Consider the following 23,296-nt stretch of genomic DNA (forward strand, 5'->3'; position numbering starts at 1 on the left):
ACTTCTTTACAAAGACCTCCTGTTCTCACAGATTTTTTTTTTTTTTTTTGGGTAGTACTGGGGTTTGAACTCAGGGTCTCATGCTTGCTAGGCAGGCCCTCTGCAGCTTGAGCCATGCCTCCAATTCATCACTGATTCTTATAATACAGGCAGTCACATATGTCACATTTTTGCAGAAAGAACTTTTCTTTTGTTTGAAAAGGACTATTAAAGGGCTAAATTCAGGGAGTTTTGTTTGTTTGTTCCTCTAATGAAATGTCAGGAAATGAAAGTTTTAGTTGTGAAATGCCAGAGTAATTTTCCTTTCTAGTTCCTGATGCAGTCTCTTCAGCTTCAAACAAAAAAGTAGAGCTGTGCATAGGTTTTGGAAAGAATAAAGCAAATGCAAAGCTCTAATGACCAACTCTCCCACCTGTTTTCTACTCACAACACTGTTACAGTTCTTTTTTGGGATGACCTATTACTTACTGCACAGACATTTCTTTTCTTTTTTTCATACTGAGGTTTGAACTCAGGGCCTCATGCTTGCAAGATACACACTCTACCACTTGAGCCACTCTGCCAGGCGCCCCCCCTCCCCCCTCCTCCCCCCGCCACCCACCATTTTGTATTGGGTATTTTCGAGATAGGGTCTTGAGAACTATTTGCCTGGGCTGGCTTTGAACTATGATCCTCCTGACTAGGATTATAGGCATGAGCCACTGGCGCCTAGCTTGCAGGGACATTTCTTACTGAAGGGGCAAACTGTAAATATAAGTAAGCTATCCAATATTTCACTATGTTAATGCAGCACTGATGCACTTGTGAAGTCAATCAGTTAAAAATAAACTCTGTACTAGGTTTCTCATGAGCTCCTAAAAGGAAAAAGAAAGCACAGGAATAGAGGCAGCCTTAAAAAATGGTGGTCTTACAAGAATTGTATGTCTGTCAATGAAGGACAATGTTGAAATATAATAAACTTAGAGTTATAAATACAATAAATACCTTTAAAGGGAACATATACTTGCAGCAAAAACAGTTAACAAATTCCTATAATCATCAGAGTACCAATCTTCAAGTACTCAGTCTTGAAGTAACTCACAATAGTATAAAGCAAATTATGTAACTGGGAAATGCAGAAAGAAATGATATGGCTAATGTCTATATGAAATCATATTGTGACTCATTTTGAATTGTAAAATTTTATATAACATGAAATAAAAATTTCCTATTTATAGTTATTTAAAAAATGGACATACAGTAAAAGATCACACATTGAGCCCCAATAATTTGGAATTTAAACCTCAAGAAGATGGTATAAAATTATCTTTTAATTTTTCGTGGAAGAAAAATTTCTCACCAAGCAAACTCACAGTGTATAAACACAATGGATATGTTATTTTCTTAAGGAAATATGCTTTTTTTCATGCACTTTTATTAAAAAAGTTAACGTGTCAATACAAATAATTTTGATCTATTTACTAGGAAATTGGAATGACTATATGTACTTGAAATTAATATTGTGTAATCATACTTTTCACTGTTTTCCAGTTTTAAATTAATAAACTATTACTATTTAAATTTTTAATTAGCTGAAATAATCTATTAAATAGTCTATATCCTTGGCTCATCCTAGCAACATAGACTCTGTTTCTTCACTGATTCTCAGGGGTTGACTCAACTAAACAATATGCTAGGAAAAAAAATCAGAGTAGCAAATCTTCCATATGATTACTGGGGGACAGGGGAAGCTCAATTTCTTAAAGTTAATTATCAACAATTTCTGGATCATTTGCTATTTGTTTTACTTTCCTATAAGAGTGACATCATAATCCTAAGGCTGAACAATATACCTAAGGCTAAAAAAAAGAAGTACAACTATTATTAATTTGACAACTTTCCCAAAACTGTGATCAAGTAAAATAAACCCAGTGTGTTAGTGTTAGTCTGTTACTAAGGAAAAGAAAGCCTAACTTATAGAAGTCCCACCTCCCTGCCACATGTAGAAATCCATCTAAAGTCTGTCTTTAATGCCAACTATATAAATACCATTGAATATTCTAAGTTAGAAAATAGCATTAATAGTTTATTAGTAAAAATCCAAACTCCATAGAATTAGTAGTTTGGTTGGTATATTAACACACCATCTTAATTTTTGTCTATATTACAAAGAAAGAAGAAAAGCTAGAAATATCTATAAAAATAAAATACCTTAAAACCAACATCTAAGCAAAATATAAAAGTTGCACACAAATTGCCAATAAATATAAACATCATAATAGAAAAATTAATCTTAAAAAAAACTCATAATTGCTATTAAGACATCATAAAAATGAAAAAGTTCAATGTGCATGTATTATTTGCAAACACAGTACACTCCAAACAATTAATGTAATATTACTATTATTATTATACAATGCAGCATACAAGGCTACTGAGGTGAGGTGCTTTTTGTTTGTTCTTATCCTATTTAACTTCTGGAGGAATGCTCACAAATTCATAATCAGCTAGATGACCATTCACTGCTGTTTACTGCTGCCTAGTACAGGGAAAGATGCTTTCTGATACATTGCTAAATTTCTAGTAAGTATGAATGCTCCTGCTATTTTGCTTTCATTTGCTTATCTAGTCCAAAGCCCAGTATCTTAAAATTTTAAATTATTTATTTATATATTTATTTACTTATTGGTGTTCAGGAAATCCAGGCCGCATGCATGCTAAGCATGTACACTACCATAAAGCTATAGTTCCAGTCCCATGTTCTATTTTTAACTAGCTGATCATGCCCTTTTAAATGCACTGCTATCATTTTTCACAGTTCCTTTATCCTTGGAGGGAATGGGTAAAGAATCATTTAAAATATTTGTGTCTAAAAAAGAAAATTTCCCTAAGACAGAGATGTAATCATTTTGCATTCGCTCTGAAACTGATCTCAGTATGACTCAGCTCTCCCTTTGTGAGCACGCTTCCTGAATGATGACTGATTGGAAAAGGTAAGGTCTGGGCAATGGATGCTGAAGAAAAAGGAAAGACAGCTTAAAATATACAATTCCTGGCAAGGTACCTTTTTCTTAGGGGCACTTGCTACTATACTCATTACTTGTTAAAAAAGTTAAGAAGATTTGCTATTTTATGTGCCCCTTTATGTGTAGCATAGACTACCTCAAACACAGCTGAGAATTAAAAGGGTTAATTAATTCTGTTAAAAAAATTTTTTTTCAAATTTACAAAATAAATTTGGTAAGCATTAACCTAGATATTTTACTGCATAAAAGCTTTCCTTGGTTCCCTTGACCAGATTCAGGACAACAAATAGCATTATTTATATGAAACTGTCATATTCTTAGAGTTCTAAAAAAATTTATCTTTAAAAACTTTAGCCTCATGCTATTTGAAAAATAAAAATCTACAGCACCATCTTCTGAAAAGGCACTTTCTAAGAACCACCCTGCTTTAAAAAATGATTTAAAAATCAAATTCAAATTCTACCCTGAAGAACACCTTTGTTTTACTGAGACCCTAACATAGACAAGACACTGGATTTTGGTTATCCAAAGAGGAAGGGAGCCGATGGCGTGGCTGATGATATGAGCAGACCCTAATTTTGCCCCATTGTTTGTTACTTGATACTTCAACAGAGTTTTTCATTGCTAAATTCTCAACTCTCCAATATTAAATTTATCATCTTTCTATTTTCATTCAAATTAAGATCTTTAACTTCCATATTATAAAAACAAAAGTTTTTTTTTTTTTTTTTCTTTTTTTGGTGGGACTGGGGTTTGAACTCAAGGCTGGGAGCTTCCTTAGAGCTTGCAAAACAGGCACTGTACTGCTTAAGCCACACCTGCATTTCAAGAACAAAAGATTAATAAGATTTAATCAACAATGTAATAATGTAGAACACTAGTTTTGATGGATAAAGTAAATTTTAACTAGTAGTAGGTATTTTTTTTCTTTTTTTTGTGGTATTGGGGTTTGAACTCAGGACTTTGTGCTTGCTCTACAGGCACCCTACCACTTGAGTCATGCCCCCAGCCCAGCAGTAGGTATTAGCAGAAGCCTTGACTATTAAAAAAAATGATGACATGGAAAATTATAAACTTAAATGTACCATTTTTAAAAGTAAAAATATTTTTATCACTTTGTGAGATATTTTTAGCTATTCAGATCTCTCCTCCCCATCCTGGGACTCAGCAGGGCTTTCACTAATTACAGTATCATTTCTAACATTGCCAAGATTTTTTGGAGAAAATTCTGTGATACCTATTTTTCTTTCCTTATTATTATTATTTTTTTTGATAAGGTCTTCCTATGTTGTTCAGACTGGCCTTGAATTTGATAGTCTGCCTCAGCCTCCAGAGTGATGGGATTATAGGCCTGTGCCATCATGCCCAACTCTCTTTCTGATTTCTGCATTGATTTTTACATATCTATTCTTGGCTTATTTTTTGACTCCTATAGAATCACAAAAGTACTTTACATGAATTATCAAATGGGAGGGAAATGAGAAAAACAAAGACACAGACTAATTCATGGTTAGGAGCCACTCAGAAAGGCCTCAGGGACGCAAACTATTGTTACTGAAGCTTTAAGATATCTACAAAGTTGCAAAGAGAATGAAAAGGACTAATGCTTCATGTGGATAAAAAACTGAAATAAATATGTCCGGTTAAGGACGTCTTTTTGCAGCCTGACTGATCCATGCAAGGTAATGAAGTACAGATTACTGGTAAGGAGCGCATTTCTCTTCAACAGGAGAACATCTAACGGGATGAGTTAAGCAAACATTTAACTCAGGTTTAACGATACTGAGTGGAAATTATGCACAGTTGTCAGCTAAACTTCTTGGTAAGACATTACTATCAAGGTTTGATATAGGAAGAGTATAAGATATTCTAGCAGTGTCCCAGTGGCTAGCTCCTTGAATTTCACAAAAATCACTGTCCTTGGCAAGTCACAGGAGCCTCTGAAAAGACCCACCTGGTTTCTTAGATAAGCCTTTATCCTGGCTTTGGATCTCTTGTTGGCCCTCTATTACTGAGATCCTCTGCCAGTCCTTTCTACTTGGCTTGGCTTTTATTTCCTTAAACATACTTTAAGTCTGTCACAGTCTAAGATCCATTAGATGACAGACATGTCAACATTAGGTGATGGCAGGTCTAACTCTAACAGAGAGCCTACCTTGGAAAACTAGTACCAGTTTTTGGAAGGGTGAGGGTCCTTCTGCTAGAAGGTAGAGATGAAGCTTATCAAGTGTCTTTTAAACTACCCAGTACACTCCTACCAGAATCCCTTCTAGACTCTCTTCTAGGAAGAAAAATAAATAGGTCCTAAACAGAAATAGTTCCAGAGACTAGTTTTTCCAAGAACCTTGTTTAAAGGAATTATTAAGACAATGGAAAGGCATCTGCCTTTCTGTGATCCTATGCCAAAAATCAGGACTAGGAGGCTGAGGTACCCTTTCTCAAAATTGTAAAAGTCAAAACCTACATTTCTAAAAACAAAGGATATCTGATACTAAACTGACATTAAAAGAGCAGCACCCTTTGTTACCTTGATATTTCATGGCCTTAATCTTGTTTAGAAAAACAACCATAAAAAGGGTCTAATGATAGCCTGGAATCCTGCTCATCTCCTTATTGTCTAGTGCAGTAACTGTCAGACTCTACTGAAATAAATATAGCAGCTACAGAATTATACATGTATGGTCCTCACTGCCAGTAACTGGATACTGTAACATAGTAACATGTATCAGCACTTTACACAGACACATTTGCCATGAAGAGAACATACATGAAACTCCCAACTCTTCTTCAAATGAAAATCAATTATACCAGTTGCTTAGATTTTTTTTTTTTTTGTGGCAGTGCTGGGGTTTGAACTTATAAGTTTTGTGCTTGCTAGGCAGGTGCTCTACAACTTGAGCCATGCCTCCAGTGCTTTGGATTGACATGTTAAAAGTCATTCTTATGAGACACACCATAAAAACAACAGGTCAAAATTTACCATATGGTTAGCAAGGGCAGGGAAGAAACACTACTGTGAGTTTCATGATGCTTAAAAACAAACCCAAAACCCACATTTTTTTTTTAAATAAAAAAGATTGGTAATTCTACCTAGAAGTGCAAAAATAATTAGCACAAATTTTACAAAGTATTTGCCACTTATCAATTTATCTTAAAATTCTAAGCACAAGGTTTCTTGTAATTAAGTATGGTATACCAATTTGTTAGTGAGCAAAATAGAAATATACTCTACATATTCTTCCAAGTTAATTTACCTTAAATTAGCAATGCTGAATAGTGTAAGAGCATTCTAAAACAAAAGAAACCATTCAAAAGGTAAAGCTTTATATTTTAGAAAATGAAATTTTCCTCTTAAGAAAGTCTTTCCAAATAGAGTTAGGTAAGGCTTTCCTTTGGTGTATGTGAGACTAAGTGAATGAAAACCAAGTAGCAAAGTGCATAAACCAAGGGTGCTCTCATCTGCTCCCTCGTTTCCCACGGGTGAGCATGTGCAGCTGCCACAGACCAAGGAAGATGGTTTGTTTATAGTCAGCAAGCACAGATCAATTAAAATGTTTCTTTCTTTTTTTTGTGGTGCTGGAGATTATGATCAGGGCTTTGAGTTTACTAGGCAAGTACTCTACCACTTGAACATGCCCCGGTCCATTTTGTTTAATTTTGTTTTTCAGATAAGGCCTTGCATTTTTGCCCAGGCAGGCTTTGGACTGCAATCCTCTCACCTTCTCTTGCCAAGTAGCTTGGATTAGAGATATGAACCACAATGCCCACCTTGTTTTTAAGATAAGATTTCACTAAGTTTTGCCTGGACTGGTCTTGAACCTTGATCCTCCTATCTGGCCTCCTAAGTAGCTGGAATTACAGATGTATACCACCACACCCAGTCACTCAGTCAAGATTTTACCATTGAGGAGTAGGATGTACTATTTTGTTCTCTTCCCCATATTTCTGACTATATTCAGTGAAATATCAATGTAAAAACACAAACATAGCCAGGCATGGTGGTATGCCCTGTAGTCCCAGTTACTGGGGAGGATGATGTGGGAAGATTGCTTGAGTCAGGAGTTTGAGGCCAGTCTGGACAACACTGTGAGACCCTGTCTTTAAAACAAACAAATAAACAATGAAAATCCTAAGCATGTTTTAAGGAATTATTTTGGAGGAAATGGGAGAATCAGGAAGAAAAAAACATATATACTATACAAATATTATCTTTTGTAAAGTGCTTTCAAACAGTGTTGTAATAAACATATCAAATACAGTACTTCCTTAGTTTTCTGGCAGAGGGACAAAAGATTTCATGCCTGTTGGAGGACATGGGCTCAGATTTTAGGCTCAAAAATACAGTAAATTGGCAATATAGTGGATTACAGGTAAAAGAGAAACTAAAGAAATTAATCCATTGGTCTTCATGTGCAGATGGAATTCTGAAAGGATAACAATGCCCACTGGTGACAATTTACAGTTTGTACTCTGAACCAGTGCTAAAACAACAACAACAAAAAAAAAAAAAAAAAAAAAAAACCCCAAACAAACAAAAAACTCAAAATGCAAGTTTTATGAGTTACAAAGTGCAAATCTCCCCTGAATCCAATATTACTGATAAACTTGATTCTGACAGCTTTATAACATTTTTAATATCTTAAAGTTATTAACTAAAGTTATTGATTAAAAAAATCAAGAAAATAAAAGGTTTGCAAAAGTTTTCCTCACATTTCAGTGTTTTAACCAACTTAACATGATCAAAGTCCTACCTGCCTTTGTCTCTATCACCTTAATTTTAAAAACAAAGTTAACACTGGTGATAAATGAGAAAACAATCTTTAAAAAATATTATCCCATAATTTTCTGATTCCTTTTAGTAAATGAAAATGGGCACCTAGCTAGTACGGTTCTTCAATAAACATGATCCATTTTCAAATAATTTCTAATCTTCAAGGTCAGATTCATTTAGTCAAATTTACTTCTTTTATTATGATTGGTAAAAGACACGCATTAAAACTGAAAATTATGAAACTTTTCTTCTGAAATTAAGGCTGTATTACTTTGCCCTTTTAAAATGATGGAGGTGCCTGTCCCTATTATCTGTAAGATATCAAACAGACACAGCTTTCCTTTAAAACTGCTTATTGCACTAAAAGATAGCAAAAACAGGTTGTCAGTTTTTAAACATGATTATATTTCTATAAAAGATGTAGCCAATACAGTTCTATAATTATTAAAGCACTATTCTAATAAATATAAAAGAAAAGGAAGCTATACTTCAAAACACATACATATATGTTTATATATACACACATACATATATATAAAAATATATATATGAAAATCACATTAAGATATGAGAGGCAGCAAACTAGCAAAAATAAAAATTAACAACGCTTTAAGCACTCCTTCTCTCTTTCCACCCAATTTCAGAGGCCTCAAACTTACAGAGTTCCAATCTTTTAAAATAGTTACCCTTTATAAAAGCTTTAAGGGAGTTCCACGTGTAACTCACAGAAATAGAAGGCTTTAGAATACATATCACCTATCAGAGAGACAGTTAAACTTCTGATAAGGTTTTATATTTATAGCAGCTTTAACAAATTCACTAAAGAAAAAGAATAATTTAGGTTGCTACTGCTACGTACACATTGCACACACAGCAAATATAAGTTCGGAGCAGGAAGGAACAGATACACACTCACACAAAGAGCAGTATCAAGAGTTGAGGACTGAGAATTGTGTATGAGACAGGAGACAGGAGTAAGGTGCGCAAACTAAAACTAGAAGTCTAGTTTGCTTTGCTTCACATTCGAATGAATCGTATATCTGAACATTTGAATGTCACTGGTAGCATCAAGGAAAAAAGTGTAGATGATGAAGGTGAGGGAGGTAGAGAGAGAAATAAAGGTGGTAGTAAGGGGGAGAATAAAAGGGAAAGAAAGTCTCCCAATGGAATGAACTACAAAATATATACACAGACACATATATATATCTACTGTCAATCCAGATCCAGATATATATGCCTATGAAGTATGCATGTATATATTTAAAAATACAGACTCCTCTTACAAGAATATATGAATGCACATTAATTTTTTGCACACATAATTGTGAACAATCACTTTGATTATTCATGGAGGTGTTTTTTTAAACCATCATTTACTTTTTCTTTACTTTTTTTTGCAAAGATAGTTGTGCTGCCAAGCAACTTGAGGTAAAGGCATTAAGAGGGTTAGACTATAAGAAGTGAAAACAAAACAATTGCCATACTTCCTACAGGGGACCGCACGAAAAAGCAGCTGGCTGGTTTCATATTGCATAATGGTGCTGCGTTCCTCCATGATGAAGTAAACAATCTTCCTTGTGTCAACAAAGGACCAGACCCCTACACAGTGTTGGCTTCTGTATGGCTGGAGGCGTCCCTACTGCACTGACACCACTGGAAACATACGCTGTATGTTGATTCATCTTTTAGCTCTTCCTCTCAGAGAACACTCTTGGACTCATTAAGCAAAGTACATCGTGCGTAAGGTATCTTGGTGAATCTGCACAGCCTTGGCAAGAGCCTGTGGATCTCTCCCATTGCTCTGTCCTGAAACGTGGCTTCCTTCAGCACTGTAAGAGAAGTGGTAATGAACACAAAAACCTTCTATTCTGAGGTAATAATTCTGAAAAATATTATTTGTAGAAAATTTCAAAAATATTAGAAAATAAAGACTCCTAATGAACTATATGTTCATCACATAGCTTCAGTAATTAACTCAAAACCAATTTTGCTTTGCTACTCTCATTTCTCTGGGATTAGTTAGAAACAAATCCCAAACCCTATCATTTGTCTACATACATACATCACTTTTATTATCACTAATAGTCTCTCCCTTGGATTAATTTGGTAAAGCAACCAAGTTACTATATCACTCTGTTATTAATAAGCCTACATAGAATATATATATATATTTTTTTTCCAGGGGAGAGCGTGAATGCAGTCCCCCACTACCACAAATTATGCAGTCGAGTTTCCCACATTTGGGGAAATCGCAGGGGTCAGCACATCCGGAGTGCAATGGATAAGCCTCGCCCTGGGAAAACCACCTTCGTGATCATGGTATCTCCCCTGCCAGGTAAGTATAGAATATATATTTTTTTAATGCTGAAGAATTTTATTGCCGTATTACTTCCAGACTTCCTCCTAATCTCTTTTTTTGGTACATTTGTAATGGGTTTCATAATGACCTTTTTACACATGTGTATAATGTACTTTGATCACTGATCATGTGTACTCCACCATTATCTTCTCTTACACCCCTTAACCCCTCCCACTGGTCCCCTTCCTCTTCCCAAATAGTTCCCCTCTTACTTTCATGTCCTTTTTAATTTTTTAAAAAATCTAGATTCTGTATGTAAAAGAAAATGTGGTATTTGTCTAAGTCTGCCTTATTTTGCTTAACATAGTGATCTCTAGTTCCATCCATTTTTCTGTAAATGACATAATCTTGTTCTTCTTTATGGCTGAAGAATATATATATATGCTACATGGCATATTCAATAGAAAACCTTACCTTTTGCAGTCAGTTCTATCAACACTTTTCATAATGGTGCACTGACTCCTCTGATAGCTTGTGAAACTTTAATTCTAAATGGTAATACTTTATGGCAAACAGAGGTACATTCTTATGGACGTGCTTAAACAAATTTTGTAAGTAAATCAGACTATATTTGGATTTGGGTGAGAATCCATATTTGTTTGGCTTTTATATTACCTGTCGTGTTCTTTGTCCACGAGATGATATCTGGCTCTGAATGCCACCAGGTGAGCATAATACGCTGGTGCAGGTATAGAAACAGATCGTGTGCAGCGAACATAAGTATGACAGAGCTGGTAAGTCAGCAGCTGAAGTTCATCAGCAGTAAAGCAGTTATCATCCCATAAAACATGATAATGGGAAGGACGGCTGGTACCCTACATAGAAGGCAATGGCATGTTCTGTTGATTTCTAAACTTTTACATAAATCTTTAGCATAAAACAAATTATATATAAAAGCTTTGCACACTGATTACAAAACATATTAAGTTTAATAATCAATTAAAAATTTAGTTTATTCTGGGAATATTCCCAAAAGGAGTAAAAGCAAGAACAGATGTTTGTATACCTGTGCTCATACAGCACTATGCACAATAACCAAAAGGAGGAAGCAACCTAAGTGTCCATCAATGGATGAATGGATAACTAAAGGCATATACGTGCAAGAACTATTATTTGACCTTGAAGATGCTATTCTAATGGAATAAATAAGTCATAAAAGGGCAAATATTATGGTATCTAGAATAGCCAAATTCATAAAGACAGAAAGTAGAATGGTGGTTGCCAGGGCCTGGGAGGGAGAAGAGAATAGGGAGTTGGTATTTAATCAGTACAACATGGTAGTTGGGGAAAATGAAAAACTTCTCAAGATAAGATGGTGTTGATGTTAACAATGTGAATTACCTGATGCTATACAACTGCTGGCTTAAAAAGGGTTAACATGGTAAATTGCCAGGCATAGTGGTGCATGTCTAAAATCCTAGCATTTGGGTGGCAGAGGTGGGGGATCCCAAGTTCAAGGCCAACCTGGGCTACATAATAAATTCAAGGCCAGCCTGAACTATATAGTGAGATTCTGTCTCAAAAAATCTCGGGCTGGCCAGGCGTCAGGGGTTCACACCTGTAATTCTAGCTACATGGGAGTCTGAGATTGTGAGGATCAAGGTTTGAGGCCAGCCTTGGCAAACAGTTTGCGAGACCCCCATCTCTAAAACAACCACAGCAAAAATGTACTTGTGGTGTGGCTCAAGTGACAAGAGCACATGCTTTGCAAGTGTGTGAAGTCTTGAATTCTAACCCTAGTCCCACCAAAACAACGACAACAACAACAACCACCACCACCAAGGTTGGGGATATGGAGATGTGGCACAATTAGAGTGCCTGCCTAGTAAGCATGAGGCCTTGAAGTCAACCCCCAGTACCACCAATCCCAGCCTCCCCCACTTCCCTAAGCCAAAACTCAGGGACTGGGCAGTCGCAGTTTTGTTCTCTGAGTTTTTGTCTTTCTGCCAGTGCTGCCCAGCTGTTCTCTCCAAACTGACCCATCTGTTGCTAGCATGGCCACCTACAAAGGAGCCAAGCTAGGAAGCAGTGCCACCCAGGACCCTGAAGGCAAGAGGCTATTGCAGGAGCTCATACTCTCATGATGTCTGGTGACAAATTCTGCCTTTCCTGAATCAGACCAACTTTTTAACTGGAGAAGAACTATCCATAAAGCATGTGGCACAGTGTATGAAGACCTGAGGTATAAGTTCTCCCTAGAATTCTTAAAATGTACCCACGATGAAGTTCCTCACACCCTGCTACCATTCCCATGTGGACATCCAAGGTAACATCTGCCTGGACATCCTCAAGGACAAGCAGTCAGCCCCGAATGATATCAGAACCATCCTGCTCCCCATCCAGAGCCTGCCAGGACAGTCCAACATTGATAGCCCTTTGAACACACATGCTGCTGAACTCTAGAAAAATCCAACAGTTTTAAAGAAGTACCTGCAAGAAACCTACTCAAAGCACATCTCCAGTCAAGTGCCGTGGCCTGGGTTGTGCAGCCTTTCCTTGTGTCCTGTGTCTTTTTATGTTTTGCTTAGATGGACTGTTTTGTCCTTAATTTCTGTACAGGACTCTGTCTTGAGTTGTGGCGTTAATTTTGTTTTGTTTCTTCTTCTTTTTTTTTCTAAATTAAGTCTCTGGTTGAGACCTTGTGTAGTTACTAAATAAACACATTTTGGTTGTTTTTGTTAAAAGCAAAGAAAAACTACCAGCCAAGGGCTGAGGATATAGCTCAGTGATAGAGCACTTGCCTGGCATGTGCAACGTTCTGGGTTTGATCCTCAGTATTGCCAAGAAAAAAAAAAAAAGGTAAATTTAAGGTTATGTATGTGTGTGTTTATTATATATAAAAAATTTGTGTTGGTAGTACTTGGGTTTGAATTCAGGGCTTCATACTTGCAAAATAGGTACTCTTGAGCCACACCTCCAGTCTATTTTGCTCTGGGGTCTCTCAAACTATTTGCCCAGGCTGGCCTCAAACCTTGATTCTTACAATCTCAGTCTCCCAAGTAGTTAGGATTACAGGACTGTGCCCAGAAAGGTTATGTATATTTTACTATATATATACATACACATATACCACTACCACCACTAAGATTGTCAAGAACTTACATATGGAATTTGACCAAAATGTTATTATAGGGTCACTGGTAAAGTTAAAAGTAGTGATTAGGAAAATAAAACTCTTATATGATTAGAAATGATTGGGTTTTTAATTTTAGCTAGTAAAAACTATGGCATTTCTTAAAAATTTCAGATTAGTTTGAAGATTTTGATAAAGCTGGGAAGATATATAAAGAACCATCTTTAGTCCCTGTGAACTAGAACAGAAGTTTCAAATTGTTGTCCCAAAGGAAAACTGTTTCTTAAAGGTTTCTGGTTAAATAAAATTGGAGAAATATTTCTGTCTTGAAGATTCACAATGACCATTTGCATATCAATGGTCTCCAAAAGTTTTAGAGTAAAAAACCTGTTAAAGCAGTGTTTCTAAAAATTATTCCAAGTTGGGTGCCAGTGGCTCATGCCTATAATCCTACCTATTTGGGAGGCTAAGATCAGGAGGATCTTGGTTCAAGGCCAGCCTGGGCAAATAGTTCAGGAGACTCCCATCTCCCAAATGACCAGAGCAAAATGGACTGGAGGTGCAGCTCAAGCAGTAGAGCACTTGCTCTAGAGCACAAAGAAAAAGTTAAAACTTATTTCAACAGAGAATCTTTTTTTCTCCCCTGTGATATTAACTAAAAAGCCACAATAGTAGTTAGTACAGGAGGAACACTAGACTAAGATATGCGTTCCAGTGACACTAGTTATATCTCCAGAAGATGCTACACAGATTTATTACAGACAATTTTGACCAAGCATGGCAAATAAATAAAGTAAAATAAAAAAAAAAATTCAAAAACAAAAATTTTTAATTTCCATGTACACATTACACAACTCAGATGATATGGAGAAGCTCAGTCAATCCTGTGTTACTATCTGTCGTGCTTGAATTATTGTGTGATCTGTTGAGTGTTTCCCTGCCATTACGTTTGTGAAAATATGCCTCCCAAAAAGCAAAGTAAAAATGTACCTAATATAAGTGGTAAAGTGAAAGTTTTAGATTGCTGAAAGGCTACATGTTTTTATTGGAAGTTGGGCAGTGTTACGGGAAAATGAATCAAGCATCCACAGCACAGTTGAACTCTGCATCTGAGCATCTGCGGCTCTTCCTCGACTGTGGTCTCCTTAGAATCACAGACCTGCAGGTTCCAAGGGTCTACCATATTAACTTTTTCCCCTTGTAACTAATTGTTACCAACTCACCCTGAAAATACACACCACTGACTGTATCCAGATCATGGATAAATGAGCATGGCAACAGTTTAAAGCTGTGAGACTGAAAGAGGTTAGTGTATGTGGAATATGCAAAGATGTAAGACTCAGGTATATCTTTTTGAAATTTCTATTTTAATAAATGGCAAGTAACCAAAAATGCTCAGATACTCTGGCAATGTGGGTTTATTCTCTGCTGCTGGAATGAATGAGAAGAACCATGAATTAAAGTTTAAATTCTACCAAGTAAAGTGAACTAATGTGAAGATTTTCTGAAAAGAATAAAAGATTTAAAATTACTTAACTGAAACTTAAAAGTGGTAATTCTACAATCATTTTACATGTTCAATATCTACTTCTAAATGTCAAAGTTTTCTTTGAAATATAATCATCAAAAAGAGGCATATCCATAAAAAAAAATCATTAAAAAAACAAAATAAAAAAGTGGCCTAAGAGACATATGGGCTTAGGGAATGGCTTAGTGGTAGAGTGCTTGCAGAGCATTCATGAGGCCATGGGTTTAATTTACAGCTCTGCAAAAAAAGGGGTATACATCAGGCCAGGAGCACTGGCTCCTGTAATCCCAGCTACTTGGGAGGCAGAAGTTGGAAGGCTAGTGGCTCAAAGCCAGCCCAGGTAAAAAGTTGATGAGATCCTGTATGTGGTCACAACTACATAGGATACTGTAGGTTAGTGGACTGCAGTCCAGGCTGGTGCCAGGAAAAAATGCGAGACCTTTTAAAACAATAATAACCTAAAGTATAAAGGGCTGGAGGAGTGGCTCAAGTGGCAGACTGCAAGTGTAAGGCCTTGAGTTCAAATCCCAGTACTGAAAAAAAAGAGGCATCAGAGGAACAATTGGCCACTTTAATTTTTTTCTAAGGTTTTGTGTTAAATTAAGGGCCTATTTTAGGGAGATTTATTATATTTAATTATATTCTGACATTTTCATAAAAATAAGTCCATCTCAAAGTAAGGGAAAAGATGAAACTTATTTATTGGAAGTTTCACATGGAAACAATTTGGAATGCAGAGAAGAGTATTTCTTTGTCCTTTTTCTGAGATTTAAAAAATACACATAAGAACTGTAGTTTTGAATTAAAACATTTCAACCAAGTTATACTTACCTGTATTCCGGCATGGCTACAGAGGTAAAAATCAAACTCATACGGATGGGTAATGTCTGTATCAACTGTTGTTCCAGCTGGGATATTGCCACTTCTTCCAACCTAGATTTTTTGTGGTCAAAGTTTAAACAAACAAGACAAAAGCAAGAAAATATATCTGAAATTATTGATTACTTGCAGCTTGACCTGTTACTTAAGCAGCCAGTACAACTAGAACATTATACAGGTCCCGGTTCCAACTGTTCTTTTTGAATTTTTTTTTTTTTACCCCAAGTCCTAAACCCCACACTACTGTCCTAGTTGTCCAAGGCCTCAGCCTAAACCCCCAGGTATGTCTGCACCCTAGCTGTTAAAGGTCCAGAGCTGACTGCTCCTGCCTGCTGCCAACCACTGCTGCTGCCTGCAAATACCCACCAAGAGCCCTAAAGAACTGCAAGAGCTCCTCCTCACCTATTCACTGTCTATGTGAGTAGAGCAGAAGGACTCCAGTCAGATGGCTTGTAACACTCCCACTACCACATACATGTACATGTGCACACACGGAGCTCACGGTTAGACTCTCGGTGTCTCCCTTTACATGTGAATGGAGACTTTAGGCTCCCAAATATCTGAGGAATGCTTCTAAGATAACAGACAAGCAAACACAAACTTTGGAAACTTGGAGCTGGAGCAGGAGAAGAACTTCTACAAGGAGCAGAAGAAAGGGAAACTAATCATTGGCCTTTGAGAGATTAGAGAGGATTTTGCAATCAAGAAACAAGAACTGAGAGCCAAGCATGGTGGTATACGTAGTCAGAAACCAAAGCAGGAAGATTTCAAGTTCGAGGCCAATCTAGGTTATATAGTCCAGGCCATTCTAAGCTACATAGCAAGACCCTGAGTCAAAAAAGAAAAGAAACAAGAAAAGGGTGCTAGTTTTAAACATTCATAGCAAGAAAGGGCTCCTGCAAATTAAACATATATATGATAGCCAAAAGGAAAAGTCAAAGAGAAGGGTTGGAGGCTGAGCTGAAAGATGAGCAAAAAGATGGAAAAAAAGGAGAAAAGCAAATGAAGTCATTATTCTAGAAGGGCCAGCATGCACACAGGAATATAGAAGGTTAAAAGACAAATGAACCAAGCAGGATGCAAAACTTTTTTAAAGTTACAGTAAAATTTCCAGAATTGAAAGCCACAGCTCTTCAGGTTAAAGACCCTCAATGGCTTGACATAGCTGTTCTAGAACCAGGTGACCCGTGGACAGCAGCATCATCCCCTCTCTAAGTGATTCTGAGGTATGAGAACCAGTGGCCTAGAACATGAAAGTACACCACCAAGTAAGTCCCGAATTTTTTTTTTTTTTTTGGCGGTACTAGGTTTGAACTCAAGGCCTCACACTTGCTAGGCAGGCGCTCTACCACTTCAGTCACTCCACCAGCCCCTGATTTTTTTTTTTTTGAGACAGCGTCTTACTATGTGACCCAGGCTGGTCTTGAACTTTCCATCCTCCTGCCTCTGCCTCCCAAGTTCTGTGATTGTAGGCATGTACCATTATGCCCAGCTCCTATTTCTGATTCTTAAATGTTGCTGAAAGTAAGTGCTAAGAAACAATGAAGGGTTATATAGTCTCTACTACTGCTTAGGTGGTAGGTGATCCCAGCATGGATGGAAGACATTTAAAAAAAATTTTTTTTAAAGTTTTTTGGTGGTACTGGGGTTTGAACTCAGGGCCTCATGCTTGCTAGGCAGACCACTTGAGTCACTCCACCAGCCCTGTTTTTTGTTGGGTTTTTTCAAGATAGGGTCTCATGAACTATTTGCCCAGGCTGGCTTTGAACTATGATCCTCCTGATCTCTGTCTTCTAAGTAGCTAGGATTATAGGTGTGAGCCACTGGAACCTGGCAACATATAAAAAATTTTTAAATTAACTTTAAGTGGTATAATTTATGGTACCTGTACACAGTAGGTACTCTTGATTTATGAAAATTAGCATTTTACTTGGAGAATACTATATATTTAGAGAAAAGAAATGCTAAGAAGGACATCAACAATGATCACCGTTTGTTAACCATTTATGTGTCAGGCACTTTAAATATATTACTTCTAAATCTTGATAACAATCTTGCAATTCACATATTAACATTTGTTTGGGGAAACTAATGCTCAAGAGTATAAAATAATTGCCCAATAGCACACAATAAGGGGCAGAACAGGGATTGCAAAAGCTCTATTCCTTTTATTTGATAGTAGCAGTTTCAATATCATGTAAGGGAACAGAGCTGGCCATTTTTTTGAGTGGCTATGATGTATCTTAAATGATTCAAAATTCCTGATAATTAAAATCTCTTAACAAAACACTCTAAAAAATATTGTACCCACTTCTACCTGCTTGTCCTCAATACATTTAAGATCAGTGACTTAAAAAAAAAGGATGATGGAGTGGCTCAAGTGCCAGAATGCATGCCTAGTAAGCATGAGGCCCTGAGGTCAAACTCCAGCATTGAACAATAAATAAATAAATAGTCATTGACTATAAGTATGGATTTACACAGCTACAAATCAGAAACTATTTTATTGACTCAGACATTATTTCTGGCATGTAAGGGAAGCACATGGTTTGAATTGTGGCTAGATGGACCAACCAGCTAGTCTTTACTAAGATCAAAACAAAGAAAACAGTTCATAATCTACTCACTTATACCTAATCTTAAAAAAAACTTAACTCTAATAAATTAGCAACATGTAACATACAAAAAGTTATATTCTGTTTGGAAGGCAGTAGAATGCCTAGATTCATATCATAGCTCTAACAGTTTCTTCTTGAAAGATCTAAGGCGTGATATTTTAATTCTGTTTTCTCAACTATAAAGAGCTCCCATCTATTATTAATAGTATTATTTACAGCAAGGGTGAAAGAAAAGTGAGCAAATCAATGAGGCCCATTACTAAGTGTCAGGTATTCTTTTTTTTTTTGCAATGCTGGGATTTGAACCCAGGGCCTACACCTTGAGCCACTCTACTAGCCCTTTTCTCATTTTTTTAAATTTATTTTTTATTTTTTTATTTTATTTTATTTTTATTATTCATATGTACATACAATGCTTGGATCATTTCTCCCCCCTGCCCCCACCCCCTCCCTACTCACTCCACCCCCTCCTTTTCCCCACAACCCCCTTGATACCCAGCAGAAACTATTTTGAGCTTATTTCTAATTTTGTTGAAGACAGAGTATAAGCAATAATAGGAAGGAACAAGGGTTTTTGCTAGTTGAGATAAGGATACCTATACAGGGAGTTGACTCACATTAATTTCCTGTGTGTGTGTGTTACCTTCTAGGTTAATTCTTTTTGATCTAACCTTTTCTCTAGGTCCTGGTCCCCTTCTCCTATTGGCCTCAGTTGCTTTTAAGGTATCTGCTTTAGTTTCTCTGTGCTGAGGGCAACAAATGCTAATTTTTTAGGTGTCTTACCTATTCTCATATCTCCCTCGTGTGCTCTCGCTTTTATCTTGTGATCAAAGTTCAATCCCCTTGTTGTGTTTGCCCTCGATCTAATGTTCACATATGAGGGAGAACATACGATTTTTGGTCTTTTGGGCCAGGCTAACCTCACTCAGAATGATGTTCTCCAATTCCATCCATTTACAGGCGAATGATAACATTTCGTTCTTCCTCATGGCTGCATAAAATTCCATTGTGTATAGACACCACATTTTCTTGATCCATTCGTCAGTAGCGGGGCATCTTGGCTGTTTCCATAACTTGGCTATTGGGAATAGTGTTGCAATAAACATGGGTGTGCAGGTGCCTCTGGAGTAACCTGTGTCACATTCTTTTGGGTATATCCCCAAGAGGGGTATTGCTGGATCAAATGGTAGATCAATGTTTAGCTTTTTAAGTAGCCTCCAAATTTTTTTCCAGACTGGTTGTACTAGTTTACATTCCCACCAGCAGTGTTAGAGGGTTTCTCCCCCCCCCCCCATCCTCGCCAACACCTGTTGTTCGTGGTGCTGCTAATGATGGCTATTTTAACAGGGGTGAGGTGGAATCTTAGTGTGGTTTTAATTTGCATTTCCTTTATTGCTAGAGATGGTGAGCATTTTTTCATGTGTTTTTTGGCCATTTGAATTTCTTCTTTTGAGAAAGTTCTGTTTAGTTCACTTGCCCATTTCTTTATTGGTTCATTAGTTTTGGGAGAATTTAGTTTTTTAGGTTCCCTATATATTCTGGTTATCAGTCCTTTGTCTGATATGTAGCTGGCAAATATTTCTCCCACTCTGTTGGTGTTCTCTTCAGTTTAGAGACCATTTCTTTTGATGAACAGAAGCTTTTTAGTTTTATGAGGTCCCATTTATCTATGCTATCTCTTAGTTGCTGGGCTGCTGGAGTTCCATTGAGAAAGTTCTTACCTATACCTACTAACTCCAGAGTATTTCCTACTCTTTCCTGTATCAAATTTAGAGTTTGTGGTCTGATATTAAGATCCTTGATCCATTTTGAGTTAATATTGATATAGGGTGATATACATGGATCTAGTTTCAGTTTTTTGCAGACTGCTAACCAGTTTTCCCAGCAGTTTTTGTTGAAGAGGCTGCTTTTTCTCCATCATATATTTTTAGCGCCTTTGTCAAAGACAAGTTGGTTATAGTTGGGTGGCTTCATATCTGGGTCCTCTATTCTGTTCCACTGGTCTTCATGTCTGTTTTTGTGCCAGTATCATGCTGTTCTTATTGTTATTGCTTTGTAATATAGTTTGAAGTCGGGTATTGTGATACCTCCAGCATTGTTCTTTCGACTGAGTATTGCCTTGGCTATTAGTGGACTCTTGTGTTTCCATATAAATATAACGGCAGATTTTTCAATCTCTTTAATGAATGTCATTGGAATTTTGATGGGAATCGCATTAAACATGTAGATTACTTTTGGGAGTATAGACATTTTTACTATGGTGATTCTACCAATCCATGAGCATGGGAGATCTCTCCACTTTCTATAGTCTTCCTCAATCTCTTTCTTCAGAAGTGTATAGTTTTCCTTGTAGAGGTCATTCACATCTTTTGTTAGGTTTACACCTAGGTATTTGATTTTTTTGAGGCTATTGTACATGGAATTGTTTTCATATAGTCTTTTTCAGTTTGTTCATTATTAGTGTATAGAAATGCTAATGATTTTTCTATGTTGATTTTATATCTTGCTACCTTGCTGTAGCTGTTGATGGTGTCTAGGAGCTTCTGAGTAAAGTTTTTTGGGTCTTTAAGGTATAGGATCATGTCATCTGCAAATAGGGATATTTTGACAGTTTCTTTACCTATTTGTATTCCTTTTATTCCTTCTTCTTGTCTAATTGCTCTGGCTAGGAATTCCAGTACTACGTTGAATAGGAGTGGAGATAGTGGACATCCTTGTCTAGTTCCTGATTTTAGAGGGAATGGTTTCAGTTTTTCTCGGTTAAGTATAATGCTGGCTGTAGGTTTGTCATATATAGCTTTTATAATGTTCAGGTACTTTCCTTCTATTCCTAGTGTTTTTAGAGCTTTTATCATGAAATGGTGTTGGATCTTATCAAAGGCTTTTTCTGCATCTATTGAGATGATCAAGTGGTTTTTGTTTTTTCTTCTGTTAATGTGGTGTATTACGTTTATTGATTTTCGTATGTTGACCCACCCCTGCATCCCTGGGATGAAGCCTACTTGGTCGTGGTGGATAATCTTTGATGTGTTGTTGAATTCGGTTTGCCGTTATTTTGTTGAAGATTTTTGCATCAATGTTGATTAAGGAGATTGCCCTATAGTTCTCCTTTTTGGGGTGTCTTTGCCTGGTTTGGGATAAGTGTAATACTGGCTTCATAAAATGTGTTAGGCAGTTTTCCTTCCCTTTCTATTTCATGGAACAGTTTAAGGAGGGTTGGTATCAGTTCTTCTTTAAAGGTCTGATAGAATTCAGCAGAGAATCCATCAGGTTCCGGGCTTTTCTTTTTGGGGAGACTCTTGATTGCTGTTTCAATTTCATTTTGTGTTATAGGTCTGTTCAGGTGATTAATTTCCTCTTGGTTCAGTTTTAGATGATCATATATATCTAGAAATCTGTTAATTTCTTAAAGATTTTCGAATTTATTTGAATATAGGTTCTCGAAGTAGTCTCTGATGATTTCCTGGACTTCCATGGTGCTTGTTGTTCTCTCCCCTTTTGTATTCCTGATTCTACTAATTTGGGTTTTTTCTCTCCTCATTTTAGTCAGGTTTGCCAGGGGTCTGTTGATCTTGTTTATTTTTTCAAACAACCAACTTTTTGTTTCATTAATTCTTTGTATGGTTTTTTGGTTTCTATTTCATTGATTTCAGCTCTTATTTTTATTATTTCTCTCCTTCTATTTGTTTTGGGATTTGCTTGTTCTTGTTTTTCTAGGAGTTTGAGATGTATCATTATGTCATTGATTTGGGATCTTTCAGTCTTTTTAATATATGCACTCATGGCTATAAACTTTCCTCTCAGGACTGCCTTTGCTGTGTCCCATAGGCTCTGGTAGGTTGTGTTTTCATTTTCATTGACTTCCAGGAACTTTTTAATTTCCTCTTTTATTGCATCAACGAGCCATTGTTCATTAAGTAATGAGTTATTCAGTTTCCAGCTGTTGGTATGTTTTTTGTCTTACTTTTGTTGTTGAGTTCTAATTTTTTGCATTGTGATCAGATAGCATACATGGTATAATTTCTATTTTCTTATATTTGCTGAGGCTTGCTTTGTGCCCTATGATATGATCTATTTTGGAGAAGGTTCCGTGGGCTGTGGAGAAGAATGTATATTGTGTAGAAGTTGGATGAAATGTTCTGTAGACATCAAGTAGGTCCATTTGATCTACTGTGTATTTTAGATTTTGAATTTCTTTATTGATTTTTTGTTTGGATGACCTATCTGTTGATGATAATGGGGTGTTAAAATCTCCCACAACCTCTGTGTTGGAGTTAATATATCCTTTTAGGTCTTTCAAGGTATGTTTGATGAAATTGAGTGCGTTGACATTGGGTGCATATAGATTGACAATAATTATTTCCTTTTTGTCTATTTCCCCTTTTACTAGTATGGAATGTCCTCCTTTATCTCGTTTGATCAATGTAGGTTTGAAGTCTACTTTGTCAGTGATTAAGTATTGCTACTCCTGCCTGTTTTCGGTGGCCATTGGCTTGGTAAATCTTCTTCCAGCCTTTCATCTTAAACCTATGCTTACTTCTGTTGGTGAGATGGGTCTCCTGTAAGCAACAAATTGTTGGATCTTCCTTTTTAATCCAGTTTGTCAAATGGTGCATTTTGATGGGTGAATTAAGTCCGTTAACATTAAGTGTTAGTACTGATAGGTATGTGGTGATTCCTGTCATTTAGTTGTCTTAGTTGTTTGAAGATTTGATTGTGTGTACCTAAGTTGAGGTTACTGTCTAATTTCTTGCTTTTTCTTTTCCTGTATTTTGGTGCTGCCTGTCCTTTCATGGTTATGTTGGGTTTCACTTTCTGTGTGCAGAATCCCTTGAAGAATCTTTTGTATTGGTGGCTTTGTGTTCACATATTGTTTTAGTTTCTGCTTATCATGGAAGACTTTTATTGCTCCATCTATTTTGAATGAATGTTTTTCTGGGTAGAGTATCCTGGGGTTGAAGTTATTTTCATTCAGTGCCCGGAAGATCTCACCCCACGTTCTTCTTGCTTTTAATGTTTCTGTTGAGAAGTCTGCTGTGATTTTGATGGGTTTACCTTTGTAT

General features: G+C 36.6%; 1 protein-coding gene, 1 non-coding gene and 1 pseudogene across 9 annotated transcripts in view; 1 reads left to right on the forward strand and 2 right to left on the reverse strand.

The window, feature by feature from the left end:
• Positions 1-593: 593 nt before the first annotated feature.
• The window catches only part of Ago3 (argonaute RISC catalytic component 3), a 141,871-nt gene continuing 119,168 nt past the window's right edge, over positions 594-23,296 (reverse strand). For all 8 annotated transcript variants that reach the window (XM_074080587.1, XM_074080585.1, XM_074080586.1 and 5 more), the window contains 3 exons: positions 15,568-15,669; positions 10,751-10,950; positions 594-9,605 (listed from right to left, as the gene is read on the reverse strand). In XM_074080587.1, the coding sequence (XP_073936688.1) occupies positions 9,497-9,605; positions 10,751-10,950; positions 15,568-15,669 (411 nt within the window). In that variant the 3' untranslated portion in view covers positions 594-9,496. The remainder of the gene's footprint in view (positions 9,606-10,750; positions 10,951-15,567; positions 15,670-23,296) is intronic.
• Positions 9,956-10,119, reverse strand: LOC141425063 (U1 spliceosomal RNA). The gene has a single exon (XR_012450173.1). It is a non-coding gene; the product is annotated as a U1 spliceosomal RNA (small nuclear RNA).
• Positions 10,965-14,321, forward strand: LOC109683639 (ubiquitin-conjugating enzyme E2 C pseudogene; annotated as a pseudogene).

This window comes from Castor canadensis, chromosome 7 (genome assembly GCF_047511655.1).
Source record: "Castor canadensis chromosome 7, mCasCan1.hap1v2, whole genome shotgun sequence".
Lineage (NCBI taxonomy): Eukaryota > Metazoa > Chordata > Mammalia > Rodentia > Castoridae > Castor > Castor canadensis.